This window comes from Panthera tigris, chromosome A1 (genome assembly GCF_018350195.1).
Source record: "Panthera tigris isolate Pti1 chromosome A1, P.tigris_Pti1_mat1.1, whole genome shotgun sequence".
Lineage (NCBI taxonomy): Eukaryota > Metazoa > Chordata > Mammalia > Carnivora > Felidae > Panthera > Panthera tigris.
The window spans coordinates 179,732,347-179,752,894 of NC_056660.1; the positions used below are offsets into that span (position 1 = coordinate 179,732,347).

General features: G+C 47.5%; 1 protein-coding gene across 2 annotated transcripts in view; it reads right to left on the reverse strand.

Moving 5' to 3' along the window:
- WWC1 (WW and C2 domain containing 1) overlaps positions 1 to 15,391 on the reverse strand; it is a 154,042-nt gene extending 138,651 nt beyond the window's left edge. The window contains exon 1 of one of the 2 annotated variants that reach the window (XM_042992766.1): positions 15,220 to 15,389. In XM_042992766.1, coding sequence (XP_042848700.1) covers positions 15,220 to 15,338 — 119 coding nt within the window. In that variant the 5' untranslated portion in view covers positions 15,339 to 15,389. Of the gene's footprint in view, positions 1 to 15,219 lie in introns of both variants that reach the window. The other variant, XM_042992760.1, reaches the window with a different exon arrangement.
- Positions 15,392 to 20,548: the final 5,157 nt, after the last annotated feature.

Below are 20,548 nucleotides of genomic sequence, written 5' to 3' on the forward strand. Positions count from 1 at the left end.
TATATGCCTGTGCATTGTTGGTCGGAATGTAAACTGGTATAGCCACTATGAAAAAACAGTATGGGGGTTCCTCAAAAAAATTAAAAGTAGAACTACCATATGACCTAGCAATCCCACCTCTGGGTATTTATTTGAAGCAAATGAAAACACTAATTCAAAAAGGTATCTGCACCCCATGTTCAGTGCAGCATCATTTACAACAGCCAAGATATGGAAACCGATGAATGAATGGGTAAAGAAAATATGGTGTATGTATACAATGGAATACTACCACCATAAAGAACAATGAAATATTGTGTTAATATGGATGGACCTTGAGGGCATTAAGGTAAGTGAAATAAGACAGAGAAAGATAAATACTGTATGATTTCATACGTGGAATCCAAAAACAAAACAAAACAAAACAAGCTCACAGATACAGAGAACAGATCGGTGGTTGGCAGAGGCAGGAGGTGTGGCGGGCAAAATAAGTGAAGGAGGTCAAAAGGTACAAACTTCCATTTATAAAAATAAGTCCTGGAGATATAATATACAGCATGGTGACTACAATTAACAATATTGCATTGCATTATTTGAAAATTGCTAAGAGTAAATATTAAAAGTTCTCATCACAAAAAGAAAAAATTATAACTATGTATTGATGGATGTTAACTGGACTTTTGTGATGATCATTTTGCAATATATACAAAACTGAATCATTACACTGTACACCTAAAACTAAATGTATATGTCAATTATATCTCAGCAAAATAAATAAAAATAAAGGAAAAAAAGGACATCGGTGACAGAGGAGGGGCAGCCACATTGTTAAGTCAAGGAAGATATTACTGTGTGGCTCCTGTGACCTTTCTGGAACTGTGATCAGAGCATGGGGGGGAAGGAGGGGGGAGCACTAAAACGTGAATAGGGGTTATGGAGCCAGTGGTTACAGGACTCCTGTGTTCTTCAGAGGGAGGGGTATGGGGTAGGAGCATACAGACTGAAGACTGATTCTTGGAGAGGGAACACCTGAGCACACTGGCGAGAAATCCACAGATGCCTGAAGAAAGGAAGAGATTTCTTTGCTATGAGGACCAAGAAGTAGGCCAGGTTGCAGAAGAGGCTGGAGGGATTCTAGTCCTGGTTGGGTTCAGTGGTTCTCAAACTTAAGAGGGCATCAAAATCACTTGGGGGTTCTTTTTACAAATGTGGAGTCTGAGTTCCACATAACCCGTAGATTCTGATTATGTTGACTGGCTGGGCCTGGAAATCTGCATCTGAGCCACTCTTAGGGGGTCCAGATGTATGCATTCAATAGACGATGCTGCCTCAGGGGAAACCTAGCTCCTTGGCCAAAGTTAAGAAGAAACCATGTTTGTTACCACTAAATTGAATGTGCAAGCTACTGACTGGAATTAAGAAAACCTGGTCAAAGAGGGAGACAGGCCATCATTATAGATGTACTTTATTTAAAGGTAAAAGCAAATTCAGTGTTTCTAATTAGTTTCTAATTACAGAACTTTACAACTTTATGGCTTGACCTCTGGTGTCATTCACAAGGTCTGCTATTTTCTTTTAAAAAATGTTTTTAAGTTTATTTATTTGAGAGAGAGAGAGAGTACATGCAGGCACGAGAGAGCATGGGCAGGGAAGGGGCAGAGAGAGAGAGAGAGAGAGAGACAGAGACAGAGACAGAGAGAGAATCCCAAGTAGGCTCTACGCTATCAGAGCAGAGCTTGATGTGGGCTTGAACTCAGGAACCACGAGATTATGACCTGAGCTGAAATGAAGAGGTAGACATTTAACCAACTGAGTCACCTAGGTGCCCCAGAAATGCTATTTTCTAACACAGGATCCTTTTCATTTTCCTAGTATGTAATTACATTATGTTTTCATTATTTCTCTATAAATTCCATGAAGGGCAATGTCTGCCTTTGGTCACTGCTGTACCCCTTTCCTAGCACAGCTCCCACCAAAAACCAAATACATGCAGGTAAGGTATTCTTTTGTTTCAATTCTACCTAATGTGCCAAAGAAGTGCAAGGTAACTCATGCCCAGCTAGAGCCAGTTTTGGCCTGAGATGACCCAAATGACTTCTAGTGAACCCCAAACAAACATCCCACAACATGTTCCACTGGGCAAGCAAGAATGTTGCAGACCAAGCCCATGTGCTGTGAAGACACCAAGGTCCAAGAGGAACTTAATTCTTGCTAAGTCTTTTGTGCCAAAGTAATAAGAGATGGAGCTCTACTGAACACAGTCACTAAGGAAGGTGAAGAAGGATGCTGATCACCACCATGGACCAAAGAATTTGGTCAGGTCACTGAACCCTGGGGGGATTTTGTAAAACCTACTGTACTCAGAAAAACAGCTCACTCACCCTGCTTACTGAAGGAGGACATCTGCTAAAACGAGTAGAGCAAACACAAAAGTCTGGCTCTCCAAACAGACCTTGAGCACTGGAAGAAGTCGCCACTGCAGGAATCACCATAGTGAAAGGGGCTCTGGGCTGAATTACCAGGATGAAGTCAGTGTTGCTCTCCCTGACAGCCTTGCCTGACCTACAGGATGCTGAAGAACGTGCATTTTGGGGGCAGGCAGACTGATTTTGAATCCTGGTTCTGCCACTTATTAGCTTATAATCCTGGGCCAAATTTTCAAACTCCCTAAGCCTCAGTTTCCCCATCAGCAGAATGGAGATAGTATCTGTTCTTACCTCATTGGGCTGCTATGAGAATTAAATTGGAAAATGCATTCAGAGCCCACAGCCCAGACCTTGGCATAATCTAAAGTCTTAATAAATGTTAGCTATTATTAGTTCTTACCCACAGGCTATGATCTATATGGTGACAATGTCTGCACTCCCCACTCTCTTGGAGGCTCAAGGACACAGATGTATGTATGAAATCCAGACTGGGTTCTGCTGAGGTCAGACAGAAGATGCACTGGAGGCCCAACCCCCAACCCCCAGGCTTACATCTCCACAGCAGCTTAGACCAATTTATTCAGAAGCATTACTGCTGCAATGGGAATTTAAAGATTTTCACATTAAGGCAAAGATGAACCTAAATCTCTCTGATCCTTAACATGCCAGGAAAGAAATCACAAGACAGGTACAGAAGAGGGGAAACTGCTCAACGGGAAGGTGATTGACATCCCCCGAAGATCTACTTCTTCCCTTCCACAACTATTTTTTAAATACTTCCTAAATCATCTCAATTTTTCTAGGTAGAACTGTATAAATCTTTAGTTTAAAACCTTTTAGACGGTACTCTCATGTAATCTCACTGACACTCTACAAGTGCTTATGAGGAAAGACAATATTTACCTACAGTCATGGTTCTCCAATCTGGCTCTACCCTAGAAATTCTATGCCCAGACCATACCCTAGTCCAATTAAACCAGAATGTCTGGGAGTGGACCAGACATGGGTATTTTTTTTTATGTTTATTTATTTATTTTGAGAGTGAGGGGGGGCAGAGAGAGAATCCCAGCCAGGCTCTGCACTGTCAGCACAGAGCCTGACACAGGGCTCAAACTCATGAACCTGTGAGATCATGACCTGAACAAAAACCAAAAGTTGGATGCTTACCTAAGCCCCCCAGGCATCTCAGACATGGGTATTTTTTAGCACTCCCCTCTTGTGAGTCCAACATGCAATCAAACTTGAGAATCACTGACTGATCCTATTGACCCCCAGCTCCTATCGCTGTTGTGGAAAGGAGATCAAGGGTTATTATTCCCTGTGGTAGAGCAATGGAGACTAGGGCTCAGGGAAGGCAAGTGACTTGTTGCTCTGAAGAAGGGCCAGAAAGAATCTAAAACTCACAACTGAGGAGCATTCATCTCCTGGCTCAGCACACTCCTATAGCATGCCAGCCCCTGGGCTACCTGATAACCACGGATGGAGAACACCCAGGTAGTCAAGCTGTTCTACTACAGAAGGTACATGGGGAAGGCCTTTCTAAACTTCATTTGTGAACTGAAGCTTGAAGAAAAGATGCTGAGCAAAGGTGGGGCCTGCTGAAGGTCCAGCTTGGACAAAATAAGATTGGAGATGATACTAAAATGTTCGTAAGGCAATGAAGACCATTTCAGTTGGTTGCACCTACCTGGGCTCAGAAGGTTCTTCAAATCTGGTCAATTTTTGCCTGTGACCACTAACAAAATATCTTAGGTCATTCTGCCTGCAAACATTTGGCCAGTGGTTCCCAGATTTGAAGGGGCAGCAGTCACCGGGAGGGCCCTTTAAAGATCACAGGGCTCCACTCCCAGAGTTTTTGATTCAGTAGGGCAAAGGTGGACATGAGAATCTGTGTTTCTAACAAGTTCCTAGGAGAAGCTGATATGCTTGCTAGTCTGGGACCACATTTTGACAACTTGGTCTGGGTGACCAGTGAGGAGGCTGATGAAATACCCAGGGTCTCCACTGGCAGCTGGCAAATATTATGTCAGCGATGGAACTAAAGCACTCAGGCTGGTTTTGAAACTCCCTCAGCTGTGAAGATATCTTTTAATAGTCCTATCTAGCAAAAGTCATTGTTTACTGGAAAGATGTTTATCTCTTAAATAAGATCAGATTTTTCAGAGAAACAAAAAGAAAGTGGTTTATGTCCAAAAGACCTGGTACTCTAAATATATGAATTGAGCAGTGACTATATAATGATCGATAAAGCTATAAAATATACTGAGGAGGCCTTAATTGCTGCATTTAGAACTATCCAAAAAGTGGAACTTGAATATAATGAGACACCTCTATTTTGGTATTGGTCAACCCTATGAAGTATGTTCTAACTTATTCTCATTTTGCCAGTGAAGAAATTGAGGCTCAGGAGGGTTTACATAACTTAACCAAGGTCACGGAACTTGTGACAAGGTGACAAGGATGGGATGTAAAATCCAAATTGTGGTCAAGGGGACCAGCACAAACAATGCCTCCCTAGAGGGTTTGTGAGGATTCAGTGAGAAGAGGGACTTACCTCTTCCACACACCTCTGCTACACTCCTTAGGGTTGAAGTAGGACTGGGTGGATGGCATAAGTTCCCAGGGGTGAAGGAGCCCAGTGACCCTTTCTCCACTCTTTCTCCGCAGAGCAGCTCAGCACTGATGTCCTCTGATTCTCTCCAGAGTATGGATACATAAATGCTATACATTCTAATGTGAAGAGAAGTCCTTCTGGCTTCTGGAATCCCCTTAGACTTCCTGCTTCCCTGTACTTTATTTCACAATGGAGGAGAAAACCATTCCACATTTTGCCACCATTAGGCTTCAGGTTAGCAAAAGACCTAGAACAACTGGTGTGCTCTGAGCAATCAGAGCTATGCAGGTAAACAGTGCTTGCTTATGAAACCACTTCCTTTAGCATAAGAAGGAGGGCTGGGTTACCTCACCAGCTGTCTTCAGTTCCCCTATCTATAAAACAGGAATAATATGGTACTCTCTCCCAGGTTAATGTGAAGAGTCAATGAGCCAAATGCCAGTGGCTCTGCAAAGTATAGAGCAAAGACCCTCAGAATCACCTGGGGACCTGATGGAAATGCAAATTTCCAGGCCCCACAGCAGCCCTACTGAGTAGAGTTGGGGGGTGGGGGAGGAGGTGGGACTTGGGGAGTGGGGTTTAACAAGGCCTCCAGGGGGTTCTGAGGCTTCCCCATGTTGACAACCTCTGCTCTAAAGTCTAAGTTCCATGAGGACAGGATTTTTGTTGGTCCAATCACTGCTGAGTCTCCAGTGCTGGGACAATGCCTTATATATTACAGGCACCCTATCCTTTTACAGGCACTCAATAAATATTTCTGATTAAAGGAGTTCAGATGAAACAGGGGAGGAAGGAAACCAAGGTTCAGAGAGCCTGGCGTTTCCAACTATATTTGCCCAGCTTGATGACTCTCTCACTAATTTGTAGTAAATATTACGAGTTGGACACTGACTGTCATGTCTCACTCTCGCATTTCTAGCTCTTAGCGCACGCAGTGCCCAGCTCATCGGAACAGGCTCTTGGCAACACTCTACTGAAGGCACAAATGTCTCCAGTTCCAAAGCTAAATTCACAGCACAACTGCCAACAGGTGCGGCGGACAGGTCTGTCCCTCCATCTTCCTAAGATGGGGAAAAGAATTCTAGAGAACACCAAGCCCCCAGTTATAATGCAACTTATCTGTTCAACTATTTGCCCTTCTCCCTTGCCCAAGGGTACACCCTGCTGCAGCAGGGACTTTGCTCTGATCCTCAGCACTAGCAACGGAGCCTGAAGCCCAGTAGGCACTCAATAAATACCTGCTGAATGAATGGCCAACCCCTGGCTGGGTGGGACGAGATAAATACCAATGCCCTTCTGCACCACCACCATGCTAAAATCAGCAGGTTCTCAAACAGCTCTCAAACAGTCCTGGGGGTGAAGAGGAGGGGGGAGGCACTTCTAGCGAAGAGACATGGTATCAAGCAGTTACAAATGAATTCCAGATACCTCCAGTTTTTGCATCAGCCTTTTTAGTTCTGCCATGACAACTGCAATTCATTACCCCTGCTTCACACACAGCCCTGGTGCCAGCTCACTGGCAAGAGTCACTTCACTCCAGAAATTCCAAAGAAGGGCTTGTCTCCGATAAGACTAGGGTAAAAGAATTTATTGACTTATTTATATAATGAGGGCTGCCAAGGTGGTTTGCAAGCTCTGATGTCAATCTGGCTCAGATGAGCCCTGGCTTACAGGAAGACACTTGAGTTGGTAAGGAAGGAACAATGGTTCCTGTTCCTCTACCAATGCACAGGAGGGCAAACGAGCCTGACGAGTAACAGCTCCCATTAGAAAGCCTTATGTGCACTAAGCACTGGGCTAAGAATTGACATGTCTGGTGTCATTTCATCCTCCGGGGGTAGGTAGGTCCTACTCTGAGAAGAAACTTGTTCAAGGTCACTTACTACGTGTAATGATGGGGCCAGAACTTGATTTGGTGCCCTGTGAAGATCTTTATGAAGACCTTATCTACTTGCAGGGAATAGCGTGGAACGTCAGACCAATGTTGGGCTGGAAGCACACATTTTCCTCCACAGAGAACAAGACGCTGATAGGTGTGTTTCTGTTGGTTTCTCTGTAGTTAGAAAGGTCCTCTTCCCTCTGCTTCCCCCCCTCTCCAAATTTACTGATTGTGCAGTGGTGCAAAGAGTTAAGGCTTTGAAATCAGATGGGCCTAGATTCAGATTTTTTTTTTTAAATTTTTTTTTTAACGTTTATTTATTTTTCAGACAGAGAGAGACAGAGCATGAACAGGGGAGGAGCAGAGAGAGAGGGGGACACAGAATCTGAAACAGGCTCCAGGCTCTGAGCTGTCAGCACAGAGCCCGACGTGGGGCTCAAACTCACGGACCGTGAGATCATGACCTGAGCCGAAGTCGGATGCTTAACCAACCGAGCCACCCAGGCGCCCCTAGATTCAGATTCTAATTCTGCCTCATTCTACCTGTGTGACCTTAAATTTAACACTTGACCATTCTTAGCCTCAGTTTCCCCATTTGCAAAATGCCAGGAATATACAATGAGCACGTGACAGATACTAGATAACGATGATTAAATATAACTATTATTATCCTCATTACCACCAATGTTAATGCCAGTTATTGTTCTTGTTGCTAGTAATACAAAGACAAACCACGCACTTGGAAGAAATTCCTGGAATACAAAGTGAAATGCTAAGAGTCCTATCTAAGAAAAGCCACCACAGATGTTCGATCAGAAGGCTATCCCAAGGTCACCTCATCCTAGCAGCCACCTGATGCCTGTATCTTGCTATTTTATCCTTCCAAGTCAGGTACCAGTCAGTGGATCCTAAGGCTGCCCCAGTGACCAATGAAACAAGTAACCACCACTGGGCAGGGAGGAAGACAGTGTGGGGACAGCTGGGCTGCTACGGAACCAGGCCCAGCAACAGCAGGCAGCCGGCTGGGGAAAGTCAGCAGCTGCCGCTGGCCTGGTGTCCTGGCTGCCAGAGTGTGATGAATGGAGCAGGGGAAGAAAAAAGGCAACAAAGGTGTCCCTAATCTTGATGCAGCTTCACTTTTTTTCTGGCTGACCATTGAGTGAGAACTTAAGCCACGGTCTTTTTTCTTTGGCAGACATTTGAAACTGAAAGATCCCATTTCTTTCTACCGGTGAGATGTCATGGGTAGAAGCACTGAGGAGGCGAATGGGGCTGGGGAGGTGGGGTGGGGGCGGTAGGGGGAAGGGGAGGATGTGACCCACGGCACTTGTCCATTTTTCCCTTCCTTCTCACTCTCTCTTCTCCATCCCCCACTGTGTCCAGCATCTTTATAGAATGTTCTATGTTCTCCCAACACAGCAACACTAAACGCCTGTCCCTGTCTCAATTATTTTGGCAAGAGGTTTACTGCTCAGGAGCTGGAGGCTTAATGGCCTGCTGGCGAAGGTTAAATAACAAAACACCACTGTATCCAGTTTCTGGGTTTTCTCTTCTTTTATCTCACTCTGAAACAGGGATTCAAGGCAGCCGAGAAGCCCGTCAGCAGCAAGCAGGGACTCTCGCTGTTCTGCCTAAGGGTTTGTAGCCGGCTGGCCCTCTCCATACTGGGAGACGCAGGGCATGTGAATTTTTCACACACACACTCAGCCCAGATCCAGCCATCTGCCCTTGTCCAAGTGGAAGCACTAGGAGATGTCACCCAAGCCATTTCTCCAAGGGAAGTGGGGGTCTTATCCAGGGCCCCTCACTGAGCTGGGGATGTAGATCCTCACTGCCTGGAGGCAGGCATGGCCAGAGAGAACTCCTGACAGTCAGCATGGACTGCCAACTGCACCTGAATTGGCAACCCCTAAAATGCCACCAAAACCTGACCAAGACTTCTTCTATCCAAGATGCTGTGTGGCAGCACGCCAGCCACCTTCCAACTCCCATTTCTTTGAGCCTTGTCTCCCCTTATGTGCACCTGAGCTTGGTGTTCCTACCCTTGCAGTAACTAAGGCAACCTGATTCTCTTCTCTTCAAAAGAGCAGTGTTTCATAGCTACCTGGGATCCCAGGGGATTGGAGAATCAGGTCAGTTCGGCTAGGCAAAAAGCCGGAGGGGTGGTGACAGAGAGTAGCTGCCTTGGCTACTAATTCCCTGGCCATCGAGAACATTTACCCAAGCGACTTGGAAATGACTTTGAGCTCTCAACACACACTGTATCCTTTAGAGTTTCTCTGCCTCCATCTCTGCTCTCTCCTTCCCAGAGCTCTGGTTAGCTGGCTGCTCCCAGAAGGCGGGGGGGGGGGGGGGTGCCCAACAGTCTCCTAATTCCCCGAGGATTTCATGGGCTTCTCTGATCAAGCCTCCTCTGCAACACAGCTCCCTGAGAACCCTAGCAAGTTTTCCACCTTATTGACAGGGGACTCTGGAGTAGCTACAGCAAATATGAGTGTGGATTTAAGAGTCCAACTACCTGGCTTCCAATCTGGGGTGCAGCACCTCCCAGTGACCTTGACCAAGTTAATCTTTCTAAGTCTCAGTTTCCTCATCTGAAAATGAAAATAACAGTACTTACCGCACAAGGTTGGCAAAGGGATGGCATGTGATAATAGAAAAGGCTCAGCCCAGTGTGTAGCATAAATTCAGTATCCTAGGACACAACTAACCAACAGCCGTGACAGCATGAAAGAAACCTGCTGGTCTACACCACCAGAAAGGATTATGGAAAATAACTGAGCCACAAGCATAAAATATTCCCAAAATATTATGTGGGTGAGGAGAAACTGGATCTGATTTTTAGGGAAAAGTTTACATAAGAGAAAGAGGGAAAAAGATCTTTCCTAAAGATTCAAGGTGTGACCTTGGGCAAGTCACTTGTCTCTGAGTCTTAGTTTCATCAGTGAAATGAGAGGGCTGGGTTACAAGAGCAGAAAGGTCCCTCCCAGCTGAAAACTGGGGAGAGAGCTGGGCAGAGAGTCTCCATTTGACACAAGTGTTTCACAGGCATTTTCTAATAAAAGCTAAAAGAACTAGCGTTCCCACGTACCTCATGGGTATCAGGCTCCGTGCTAACTGCCCTATCTGATTTAGCTTATTTAATGTCCATAACATTATGGACAACTATATGTATGTCTCTATCACAGAAAAGACAAAACTAAGGCTCAGAGGGAATATGCGACTTGCCAAGGTCACTCAGGTAGCAAGTAGCAGATCCAAAATGCCAGGATTCATTTTTTTTAACGTTTACTTATTTTTGAGAGAGAGAGAGAGAGAGAGCGCACACCTGTGAGCAGGGGAGGGGCAGAGAGAGAGAGGGAGAGAGAGAATCCCAAGTGGGCTCCCTGCTGTCAGCCCAGAACCTGACCCAGAGCTTGAACCCATGAACTGTGAGAGCACGAGCCGAGCCAAAAACCAACAGTCAGATGCTTTAACCAGCTGACCACCCAGGCACCCCAAGATGCCAGGATTCAAAGGCTCACCCTCTTTCCGTTGTCCATACTTGCTCTCTGGTTAACTGTGGCCTGGTCACACCAGAATGGTATAGGTAAGTGAAATCATGCTTGTCCTCGCTCCATTCCCCAAGGCCAAATTCCTTAGGCAAGGGAGCACAGGCCTTGCTTCAGCAACTAATTCAGTAGGCAGCTGAGTAGTCCAGTGGTTAGAAATGCGTTTTCTGGTATCAATGTACCTAGCATTGGCATTACAGCTTCAGGAAAGTTGAGTGGCTTTCACCAAACTCAACCCCGCCAGCCTCAGTTTCCCCATTGTACCTATTCGCAGTGTTATTAGAGGGATTAAAGGAAATCACCCATGTATTCAGCAGACTGCCTGAATATAATAAATGCTCAGTCGTTATTTCCTACCCAGCTAAACCGAAGAGCATATAGGCAGTGATGAGCAGTTTTGAAATTAATCTATGGCAGGAGTATGGCAGGGGTCCAAGAGCCCCCTGAAATGATGTGCCAAAATTATGCACTTGCACTTTCCTTCAGGAAGCATTTTTTTTTTAATTTGCATACAAGTTAGTTAGCCTATAGCGCAACAATGATTTCAGGAGGAGAACTGTGCTTCATCTTCTACATAGTAACACCCAGTGCTCATCCCAACAAGTGTCCTCCTTAATGCCCCTTGCCCATTTAGCCCATCACCCCAACCCACAACCCCTCCAGGGCCCTCAGTTTGTTTTCTATATTTAAGAGTCTCTTATATTTTGCACCGCCTCCCTGTTTTTATATTATTTTTGCTTCCCTTCCCTTATGTTCATCTGTTTTGTATCTTAAATGTTCAGGAAGCATCTTTAACCTTTGTCAGATTCTCATAAGGGCCTGTGGCCAGAAGGAGGTTAAGAGCTTAAGACTGTAGACCAACTTCCTACAATATAAATCATTTCTGAAATAACAAGGTTACTAGCAAAAGTTCCTCCTATCATGAGAGAAGTTGCTGGGTCCTCTCGACATGGCCTCTTAGCCATGTGGGCCTCCGGTACTTATCACATAGCCCCAGAAACTGTGCCTACAGAGTTCCCAGGTGGTTCCTGGAAGAAGGTCTGAACACACACCACAGATTAAGCAGGAATTAGGCTTCAAGAACCTTCTCTGGCAGGACCAGTTCAAACAACCCATTCTTCCTCGGAGAACAATCAGCATATTTGTTTTTGCATACCACTAAGTTAAATACACAAGGAATGCTGGCCCTTTGCTGGGAGCTCCCAGAAGCACCCAGAGCCATTCTGCTAAAGGAACAGTGCTCCAAAGGGCTGGGGAGACCTGAGCCGCAGCACCTGATTCCCCACAGGCCCGGCACCTTCCCAGGCCAGCCTGTGGTGCTGCTGGAGCCTTTGGCCCAGTAGGCAGGGCCCAAGCTGCCCACTGGACCCTCTCCGGTTGTTGGGACAACCGTCCTCAGGAATTTCGGCCTCCCAGTCTTGCCCTGGGTGAGAAGGGAAGAGAGTTGGCAAGGCCGCCTGCCTGGCTGCTCTTCCGACCCGCTGGTGAAAGGGGAAGCTGAAAACTGGATTCCCTACCCCCAGTAGCCTCCATGCCGGACAGCACACGAAACAGCTCAGCCCCAGAGGGAGGAATGTGCCAAGACATTCTTCAGGGTTGGTAACCCGAGACGCTATTTTGTTCTTCGTGGCTAAGAAATCACTTTTCTGACTGAAGGACCCTTTGACTTACTTCTTTTAAATTCAGGGGAATGGGTGGGCATCTTCCTGATTCAGGTAAGGAAAAAGCCAAGACAAATGCACACGCGCGCGCACACACACACACACACACACACTCTTAAGGAGCAGAATTTTTTATGTGATCTTCTGCTTCACAGCATTAATCAGTTGCAGAGATGTAACTACCCTGGCAGAATTGATTTCCCCCATCCCACCACCCCAAAGAAGAAGTCTGGCTCGTTTATGCTTTAATTTTTTTCCTCTTCCTCGTTATAGTCCCCTCTCCCCATTCGGCCATGGAGTCAAGAGGGGTAAGGTGAGGCCAAGGAGTCCAAAATCACATTTGAGACCTGGCAGGGTCCTGTGACCATCTAATAAACTGTCTTCTCTCACCAATGGAGCACTTTACCTCAAAGAGGTCAAGTGCTTTTTACCTGAGGCCACACAGGCACGACTACAAGACAAAATTCCCTAATGGGGTGTACAGGAGGGAAATTCCAGAGAGCCACAAGTGGATGTCCTCTGCTCGTCTCTTTCTCAAAATTTCCAGTTGGCCCACCACAACAGTGACCTTGGGGTTACACTAGGTACACTTCAGCACCCCAAACTCAGTCCCCACCCCCACCAGCCCAGTGTGGGTGGAATGACCAGGAGGTAGGAAGATGCATTAAAACCAATGACTTGCAAGGTGAAGTGAGCAGCTTAGTTAAATGCCTGTATGTTTTTAATTCCTCTCCACTGCTTGCCAATCTGCCTAAAAACAAAGGCTGGGGACACCTGTTGCTTGGGTATGGGCAGGCTACAGTAGAGAGCTACAGTATAATGGCACTGGATTGTTTTCTTTTTTTCTGTTCCACTGTATTTTTGAGGATCTCTTCTATTTATGACAATAGATGTTACTGGTTTCCCATTTGTGACAGTTGAAAATTTTCAAATTTTCAAATTCAGTTGATTTAAAGTCAAATATTAAATAAGCAACAGTACAGGTCGATATAGTATAAAATCATGATGGTGGTTCACATGATACTAAAATTTGAAAAATAATACTGTAGCCAAGTCAGTTTTACACTTGCCCTCTTCCAAGAGTAAACAATTGAGAAGCTTTCTCTAGCTGTATTATCCTCTCAGAGCCTCAGTGAAGTCCCTAAACTCACGACTAGGGTGAGGGAGCACTGCTGGGTGCAGGGCTGTCTCAGTCCTCCAACATCCCACTGCTGACAGCACACTGGCCTCAGTAAGCTTCAGGAACCAAAACTGGGGAGGAAACAGAAGACTGAACCTGTGTATGTTCTAGATGAGAACAAGGGGCTGCCTAGTGCACCAACACTGTAACAGCGTCCCTGGGGACAGATGACCCTGAGGGGGAATGAAGAGGAAGGAAAGTGAGTCCGGAAAAATAAGGTTAGAACATCAGAGCTGGTAAGGAAAATGGTGTATTATGGCAAGTGGTGGAAAGATCAACAGATTCAAGCAAATCACACCTCTGAGCCTCAACTTTTCTCTTACCTTTGAAAATAAGAGCTGGGCCCTGATCATCTATGCCCCTTTCAATTTTTAGAGTTCAACTATTACTCCTTCCCTTCCAAGAAAACCATTAATCTTACAAACTGGGAACCTGAGGCTTAGAGTTAAAGCAGCTTGCCCAGGGGATGTTTTCTCTAGCATTAAAAAATTAAAAAAATTTCTTTTCCAAGGGTACCTGGCTGGTCCAGTAGGTAAAGCATGTGACTCTTGATCTTGAGGTCATGAGTTTAAGCCTCACACTGGGCATAGGGCTTATTTAAAAAAAAAAAAAAAATTATCTTCCATATTACATTGAGACATCCCACATGGTACTGAGAATAGAGTAAGCACCCAGTAAATGTTAAATGAATTAACTTAAAGTGCTCACAGAAACTACTGGGAATCTCTGCTCTAATTTTCTTTCTGCTCCTTTTTTTTAAACCCTTGCTACACACCCCGTCTTGGACTTTCCGGGACCTCCATCCCAAACCCATAAGACAAAGGGTCCAAAAAATTCATCTCTATTGCTCTGCAGGCACCTAACACCCAAAGGTCACACTGGCCAGGTGAAAATTCCACATTCCTAAGACACTAAGACCACAGACCAAGACAGCGAAGGACAACAAAGCAATCTCAGAGGGTGGTTCTCGCCTCCTCTCAGGACATACATGCGGAGGGTGTGTGTATGTGTGTGTGGAAAGAAATGCCAAGCAATCAAAACCGGGTGAAAGTCTGGAAGCTAAGAGCCATGCCATACCAGTCATCTCAGACTCCACCTGCCTCAGCAAAATAATAAATAAATAAATAAATAAATAAATAAATATCCTGTGCTACAGCCGCCTTAGTGCCCACCAAGGTCAGAAAGCACTGGTGCAGAGCTGAGGAACTCCGGACCCCGGAGGAAGAAAGGGAGAACGAGGCGATGGGCAGGGCTTTGAGGGAGGCCTCTCACCTCCATCTACATCCTAACAGCTTCCAAGTTGCTGTGAGATTCCTGGAGAACCAGTCTCCCAGATCAGCCCTCCCCGCTCCTTCCTTTCCTTCCCACTCCGGCCTCCAGCACCCCTGGCTGCTCCTATGCTCTTCTCAAGAGCCTCCCAGGCACCTGTCAAAAACCACACTCTAGGCTGCCTTCCCCTCCGCGTACAGCCCTTCCTCCAGCAGTTTCCCACTGAATCCTGGGTCCCTACCACCCCCACCAAACTAGCTTCCCCATCACCCCCCTCATGCTGGGGAAAGCCTCCTTGGGAAGCCCCAGAATCACAAGGCAAAGTTGCCCGCCCCCCAGCCCCCGCCCGACCTCTTCCTAAAAGGGGCGGGGGGCGGGGCTAGAGCTTAAGGTCAAAACTCTGGGCAGGTGCCGGCTGGGGCCTAAGTCCTCCATCGGGGAGTCGGTGGGGGCTATGGTCAACCCACTGGCCGTCCCCTCCTCCCAGCAGCCCACCCGAGCAGGAGCAGCGCTCCAGACCGCGGGGGTTGGGGGTGGGGATGGGGGCGGCAAACTGAAGAAAGCGCAAGAGGCTCGCAGAGTTCCCTTGCTCCCCCTGCCCAGTCCAGGCTGGTAGCCCCAGGCCAGCCCGGGAGGTGTGGGAGCTGCCCGGGGTCCTACCTGTCTCGCGGGTCGATCCAGCTGGTGGTGCGGCTCGTGTGGTCTATGTAGTAGACCTTGCCGTCGAAGTCGCGCGCCTCCTCCCAGCCCTCCGGCAGGGGCAGCTCCGGCCGGGGCATCTTCCCGAGCGCGGCCCGCGCTCCCCCATGCAGCTCCCGGCCGCCGCGGGGGCACCCGGCTCAGCGGCTCCGGCCGGCCGTACCCGGCCCGGGCGGCCGCCGAGGCACCATGATGGGGGGGTGGGGAGGTGGCGCCCGCGGACTGGGGGCCCTAGTGGGGGCTGGCCGGGGTGGCGCCGCGGTCCATGCGGCCCTGCGGCTCCCGCCCGGCGCCGCCCGCTGCTCCCGCCGCCGGCCTCTCACGCTGCCATGTGCGCCCGCAGCGGCGCGGTGCGGGCCCGGGTACGCGCCCGGCCGGCGGGGCAGAGCTAGCCAAGCGCAGCTGCCGCCTGCTCTCCTCCGCCGCGCGGCGCGCTGCGCCCTCCACGCCGCCGCCGCCTCCTCCTCTTCCTCCCCCAGGCCGGGCACAGTCGCCCCTCTCCACTGAGCCGTTCTGCGCTCGCTCGCTTTGCGACTTCTGCCTCCGCCAGGTGCGGCTCGGGCGGTGCAGGTAACCGCGCTGCCCCGGAAACGGGAGGCGGAGCGCTGGGCGCCTGGGTTCCCGGGTCCCCTCCCCGCGCCCAGCGCTGTGAGGGCGGGTCCTAGGCCCCGAGACGCGCCCCCTCGTGGGACTGTCCGAACCGGTGGCCGCCCTTGCAAGGGGAAAGGCAGACAGCCCGTACCTGGGTCCGGGACAAGGACTGGGGCCCCAGGTGGTGGAGCAGGACCCGCTATGCCTCTGCTTTTCAAAGCTTCCGGCTCACTCCACCCCGTGTCCAGGCTCTTGGTACAGGTGGCCCCAAATCTTACAACTCCCCACTTCTCTGTTATGTAGCATCAGGAGTCAGGAAATAAGTGGTTAAATGGAAACATTCTTGCGAATCAGGGAACATAAGTTTTCCAGGATCTCTGGTCCCTTCCCCCAACACACTCACCATCTGTCTCCCTCTCATTCCATTCTTCTCCCCGTGTTGTTTCACCATCCCCCCACCCCTGTATTTGCTAATGTAACTAGCTCTCCTCAGGGTCCCTAGGATTAGGAGTACATACTATGAATCCCCTCCCCGGGGAGGACTTCCAAAGAGTGTCAGGGGGAAACACTGTGTAAAGTAATATAATGATGGTGTTGTTAGCTAAATTGAGTACTTAGCCCTTCCCAAACTGTGGGCTAGCAGCTTCACATGGGGCTCTGTTCTGTGATACTTTGAGGTAGGTATGTTATGGATTTGGGGGAAAATACAAGACAGCAAAACAAAGTTCCATTTTGAAAAAAATTAGAAGAAATTTTAAAATCGTAATATTTCTTGAGAAATTAAAAGTATGTAATTAAATATAAAAAGGTGGCATGATTAGGTTAAGGATCAACTGGCTTGTCTGTGTTTCCTGAATGTATGTTTTACCATTTTTGCCCTGGATATTTGGCAGGAAGCTGGCCTGGAGGACTGGAGCCCATTGCAGTGTATCCTCTTGTCTGAGCCCCACAGTCTCCCAGAGGAGCCAGCATCCTGTGCTGTATGGGCCAGAGTGTGCTGAGCAAGGGAAGGAATCCCATGCTTTTGGCCTCATTTTCTCTTGATAGGTAAGACCCACCATGGCAGTTCCTTACCTCCCGTGCAAAGTCAGTTACTTCCCTGAGGCTAGACCTAGAGCTCAGTATTTGGCCCTTCCTACCCTCCTTCATTCCATAGATGCCATGCACAGAAGTCCAGAATCATGGGTCTCAGACTGGCCCACAACACCCCTAAGTAGGAGTTTTTCATCCTTTTAAGGGGAATTCCCACAGCCCTCTTCACTTCCTCTACTGGGCCAAACTTTCACAGTATAAAAACCTATTATTACTGACTAGAGCAATAGCTCAAAAGTGAAGCCAAAATGGCGCTAGGTGCTTCACACACACAATCTCATTTAGTCCTCACAACAACCCTTTGGAGTAGGGAATACTTATACCCATTGTTATTGATGAGAAAACCGAGGCTCTAAAATGCTATATTATTGTCCAGGGAAAGAGAACTAATAAGTAGACTCAGGTCTGTTTGTCTTTGTCACTCAACCATTAACCTATACTTTCTTTCTTCTTTTAATTACTCTGAAACTCTTGGACCTACCCATGGTCTGGATCTGGAATATTATGGATACTGATGAATGCTTATCTCTGTTGATACTTGCTTCATAAAGATTTCGCTAAGAAGCAAATTCTCTTCAGTCTGTTTGGGTCCCAAACCTGTCCTATTTTCTGCCTGTGTGACCTTGAATAACTTGCTTAACTAAAGTCTCAAGTCTTAGGTCTGAAAAATATACAGATTCATAGGGCTTTTTAATAATTATTATTTTAAAAAGTTTAAAATGTTTATTTATTTTTGAGAGAGAGAGAGAGAGAGCGAGAGAGAGAGCGCACAATTGGGGGAAGGGCAGAGGGAGACACAGAATTTGAAGCAGGCTCCAGTCTCTGAGCTGTCAGCACAGAGCCCAGCACAGGGCTTGAACTCACAAACCATGAGATCATGACCAGAGCCTAAGTTGGATGCTTAACTGACTGAGTCACCCAGGAGCCCCCATGGGGCTTGTTTTAACGGCTAAAGGAGATGAGACATGCAGAGGGCTTGGCACCCACTGTAAGCCATCCTCTCAGGGGCCTCATTGTGGTACATTTGGAGCTCCATGCCTGGCAGCAAGCAATGTCCCTGTGAAATATGAATCAATGAAGCATTTTCTGTTCCAAACACGAACCCATGTCCTTTCCATCCCTGCAAATTTTACGTGGTTGCTTGTGACAATCATCCCAACTGCTGATTTCAGTTTTGTCTTCTCTTGCAACCCAGCCTTCTCACCTATTGGTGTCAGTTGTGAAGGGAAACACAGTGTAGACTACCAAATCCTGCTTTCTTTTTAGTCCAGGTGCCCAAGCCCTAGATTTTCCAAATGCCTTGTTTCTTTGGATCTTTAGACGTGAGCAGAGGAGCAGGAAAGAGAGACCAAAACTGGAATTGACTCCTTAAAGCCTTGGTCTGCTTTTCTGTCCCTCCTACTTCCATTCTTCCCCCCAACACACACAAAAGAATCCTAGGTTATCTCCCAGAAGCTGCAAGCAGGGTGAGGTAATAAAACAGATGACTGCCTGCCCCATGTGATGGCGGGTGAATCATCCCCAGGCATTCTGCAAGGCTGAAGACAAACGTGAAAGGGATTAAAGGTAAAACCAGCCCAGCCACGTGATAGGGCAAACTGGACATTATTCTACAGGTGACTAAACTGCAGGAATGTGAACTGAAGACAAGAAGCCCAGCCTCTCCCGGCCTTCCTCCTGGGGCTGTGTCTGGCTGCCCGTGAGCTGAGTCGGAGGCATGGCCAGTACCGGAGCTGAGCAGAAGTGACTATAGGACAAGACTTTCTTCGTGTACTTTCACATCCAGGTGGCCCATAGGAGACACCTGAGCCCGGGACAGGTTCTCTTGTTTTTTAAAAAGACGCCCACTTAAAACCTTGCCCCCTCTGCATGAGCAAAGAAGAAAGGCCAGTTTGCACATATGTGTTTCAGAGAATGTTTGAGTGGCAGGGTAACATATTTCATGAAGATGGTAAGGAGGAGAAATTAAGTTTAAAAAAAAAAAAAGGAACAGAAATGTCAGCAGTAGTTTCTTGTTAGCTTCTAAATTCTTCAGGGAAATGAAGGCTGTGAAGACCTCTGCTGAGATTTTTCTTCCTATTCCATGTTTGTTACTCCCTGCCTCATGCTGTCCTTCCCACACACACTTCCTTTTGTATGATTGAGCCCAGAATGTCCCTTTTCTATAGCCATGCATTATTTGAGGTTCATAACTGGGCTCATGGACTGTTCTTTTCAATGATGGGAAACATGTCCTAAGCCGGAGAAAATTGGGCTTGAAGAAACCTTGGCAATAGGAGAACCGAGGTAGAAGAGATGGCTTTTTAATTTATTTCTGGGTCCTCAGTGCTTAATACAGTGCTTGAAAATAAATCAAAATAAGTCTAGCACAGCCTACTCATTTTACAAGTAGAAGGGGTGTCTGAATAATGACTCATTGCCCTTGTTTTTACCAGTTCCATTTTACAGATGTGTAAACTGAGATTCTAAGACATAAGGTGACTTTCTTGCAGTGATGTAGCATATAATAGAGTCAAGATTCCAACTCAGCTCCTTCTAGTAAGTAGGTTTTGGCTTCTGAATTCATAACTGTGTGGGCTCTAGAGTGTCAGTGAAAGAGGAACTTCAGGACACAGTCTGGTTGGAAGGGGGTAGAGGAGTATCCAGGAGATTATCTTGAACTCCTGCTTTCATTTGAATTGCTTATCTACTTGGAGTGGCTGGACATGGGAGCCGGCATACTGAGGTCATAGCTGAGTTTACAATGAGAGGGCAGGATTGAGGCAGGGGTTCTGAGTTCTAAGCAGAAGATAGACCAACCTGATTCTTTACCTCTACCAGTGCTTTCAACAAGACCCTCCTGGGGGGTTAGGTATCAGGGGTTTGAAGCCCAAGCTGTCGCCATTGGAAGGAGGAGCACTTTTCTCCCCATGCTGCCTGCCTCTCTCCCCCCCTTTTTATCCCTTTCTTGTTCATTTACTAACTGAACTGGATTTCTTCTGGACAGGAGGCTACCCTGGGGCTGGTAGGAGAGGTTTTGACTTTCCCATCCAAGAGTCTTCTGGGTACTGGGGGCTAGGAGCTGTTGAGTCTTTCCCTGGAGGATGAGGAAATGAATTCTGCACTGAAGGAGGAGGTGGAAATCTCAGTTTCAAGGGTGGGGGTGTGGAGAGCAGAGAGAGAGTGTGAGCAGAGGGAGGGAGTTCCTGCAGAGCAGTGCTTTCCTCTGCCCCCACCCCAGCAGCAGCAGAGGAGCCCTGGTGGGAAATAGGGGTGGGGGTGCAAGTGCAGTAACCAGCAAGCTGGCGGAAAGAAGCCTCTCTCGGGTATTTATAGAGCTTGCATCGCCATGGTACCCAGGCGCTGAAATTAAACTCCAGCCCAACTGCTTAGAGACGGCGGGAAGAAAGGCTCTTTACCTGCCCATTGCTCACAGTTTGACGTCTCATTCTCAGAATTTTAGATGAGCAATCTGAGGGAATTTTGTAAGATAATGGCAAGAAGAGTGTAGGGCTGGGGCTTAAACCCAGATAAGTTGCCTCAACAGGGGGGCTGGCGGAGTAGTGGAAAATACATAGGCAGGGGAGAAGAAATCCGTGCACGAAACTTGGCTCTGCATCTTGGCTAT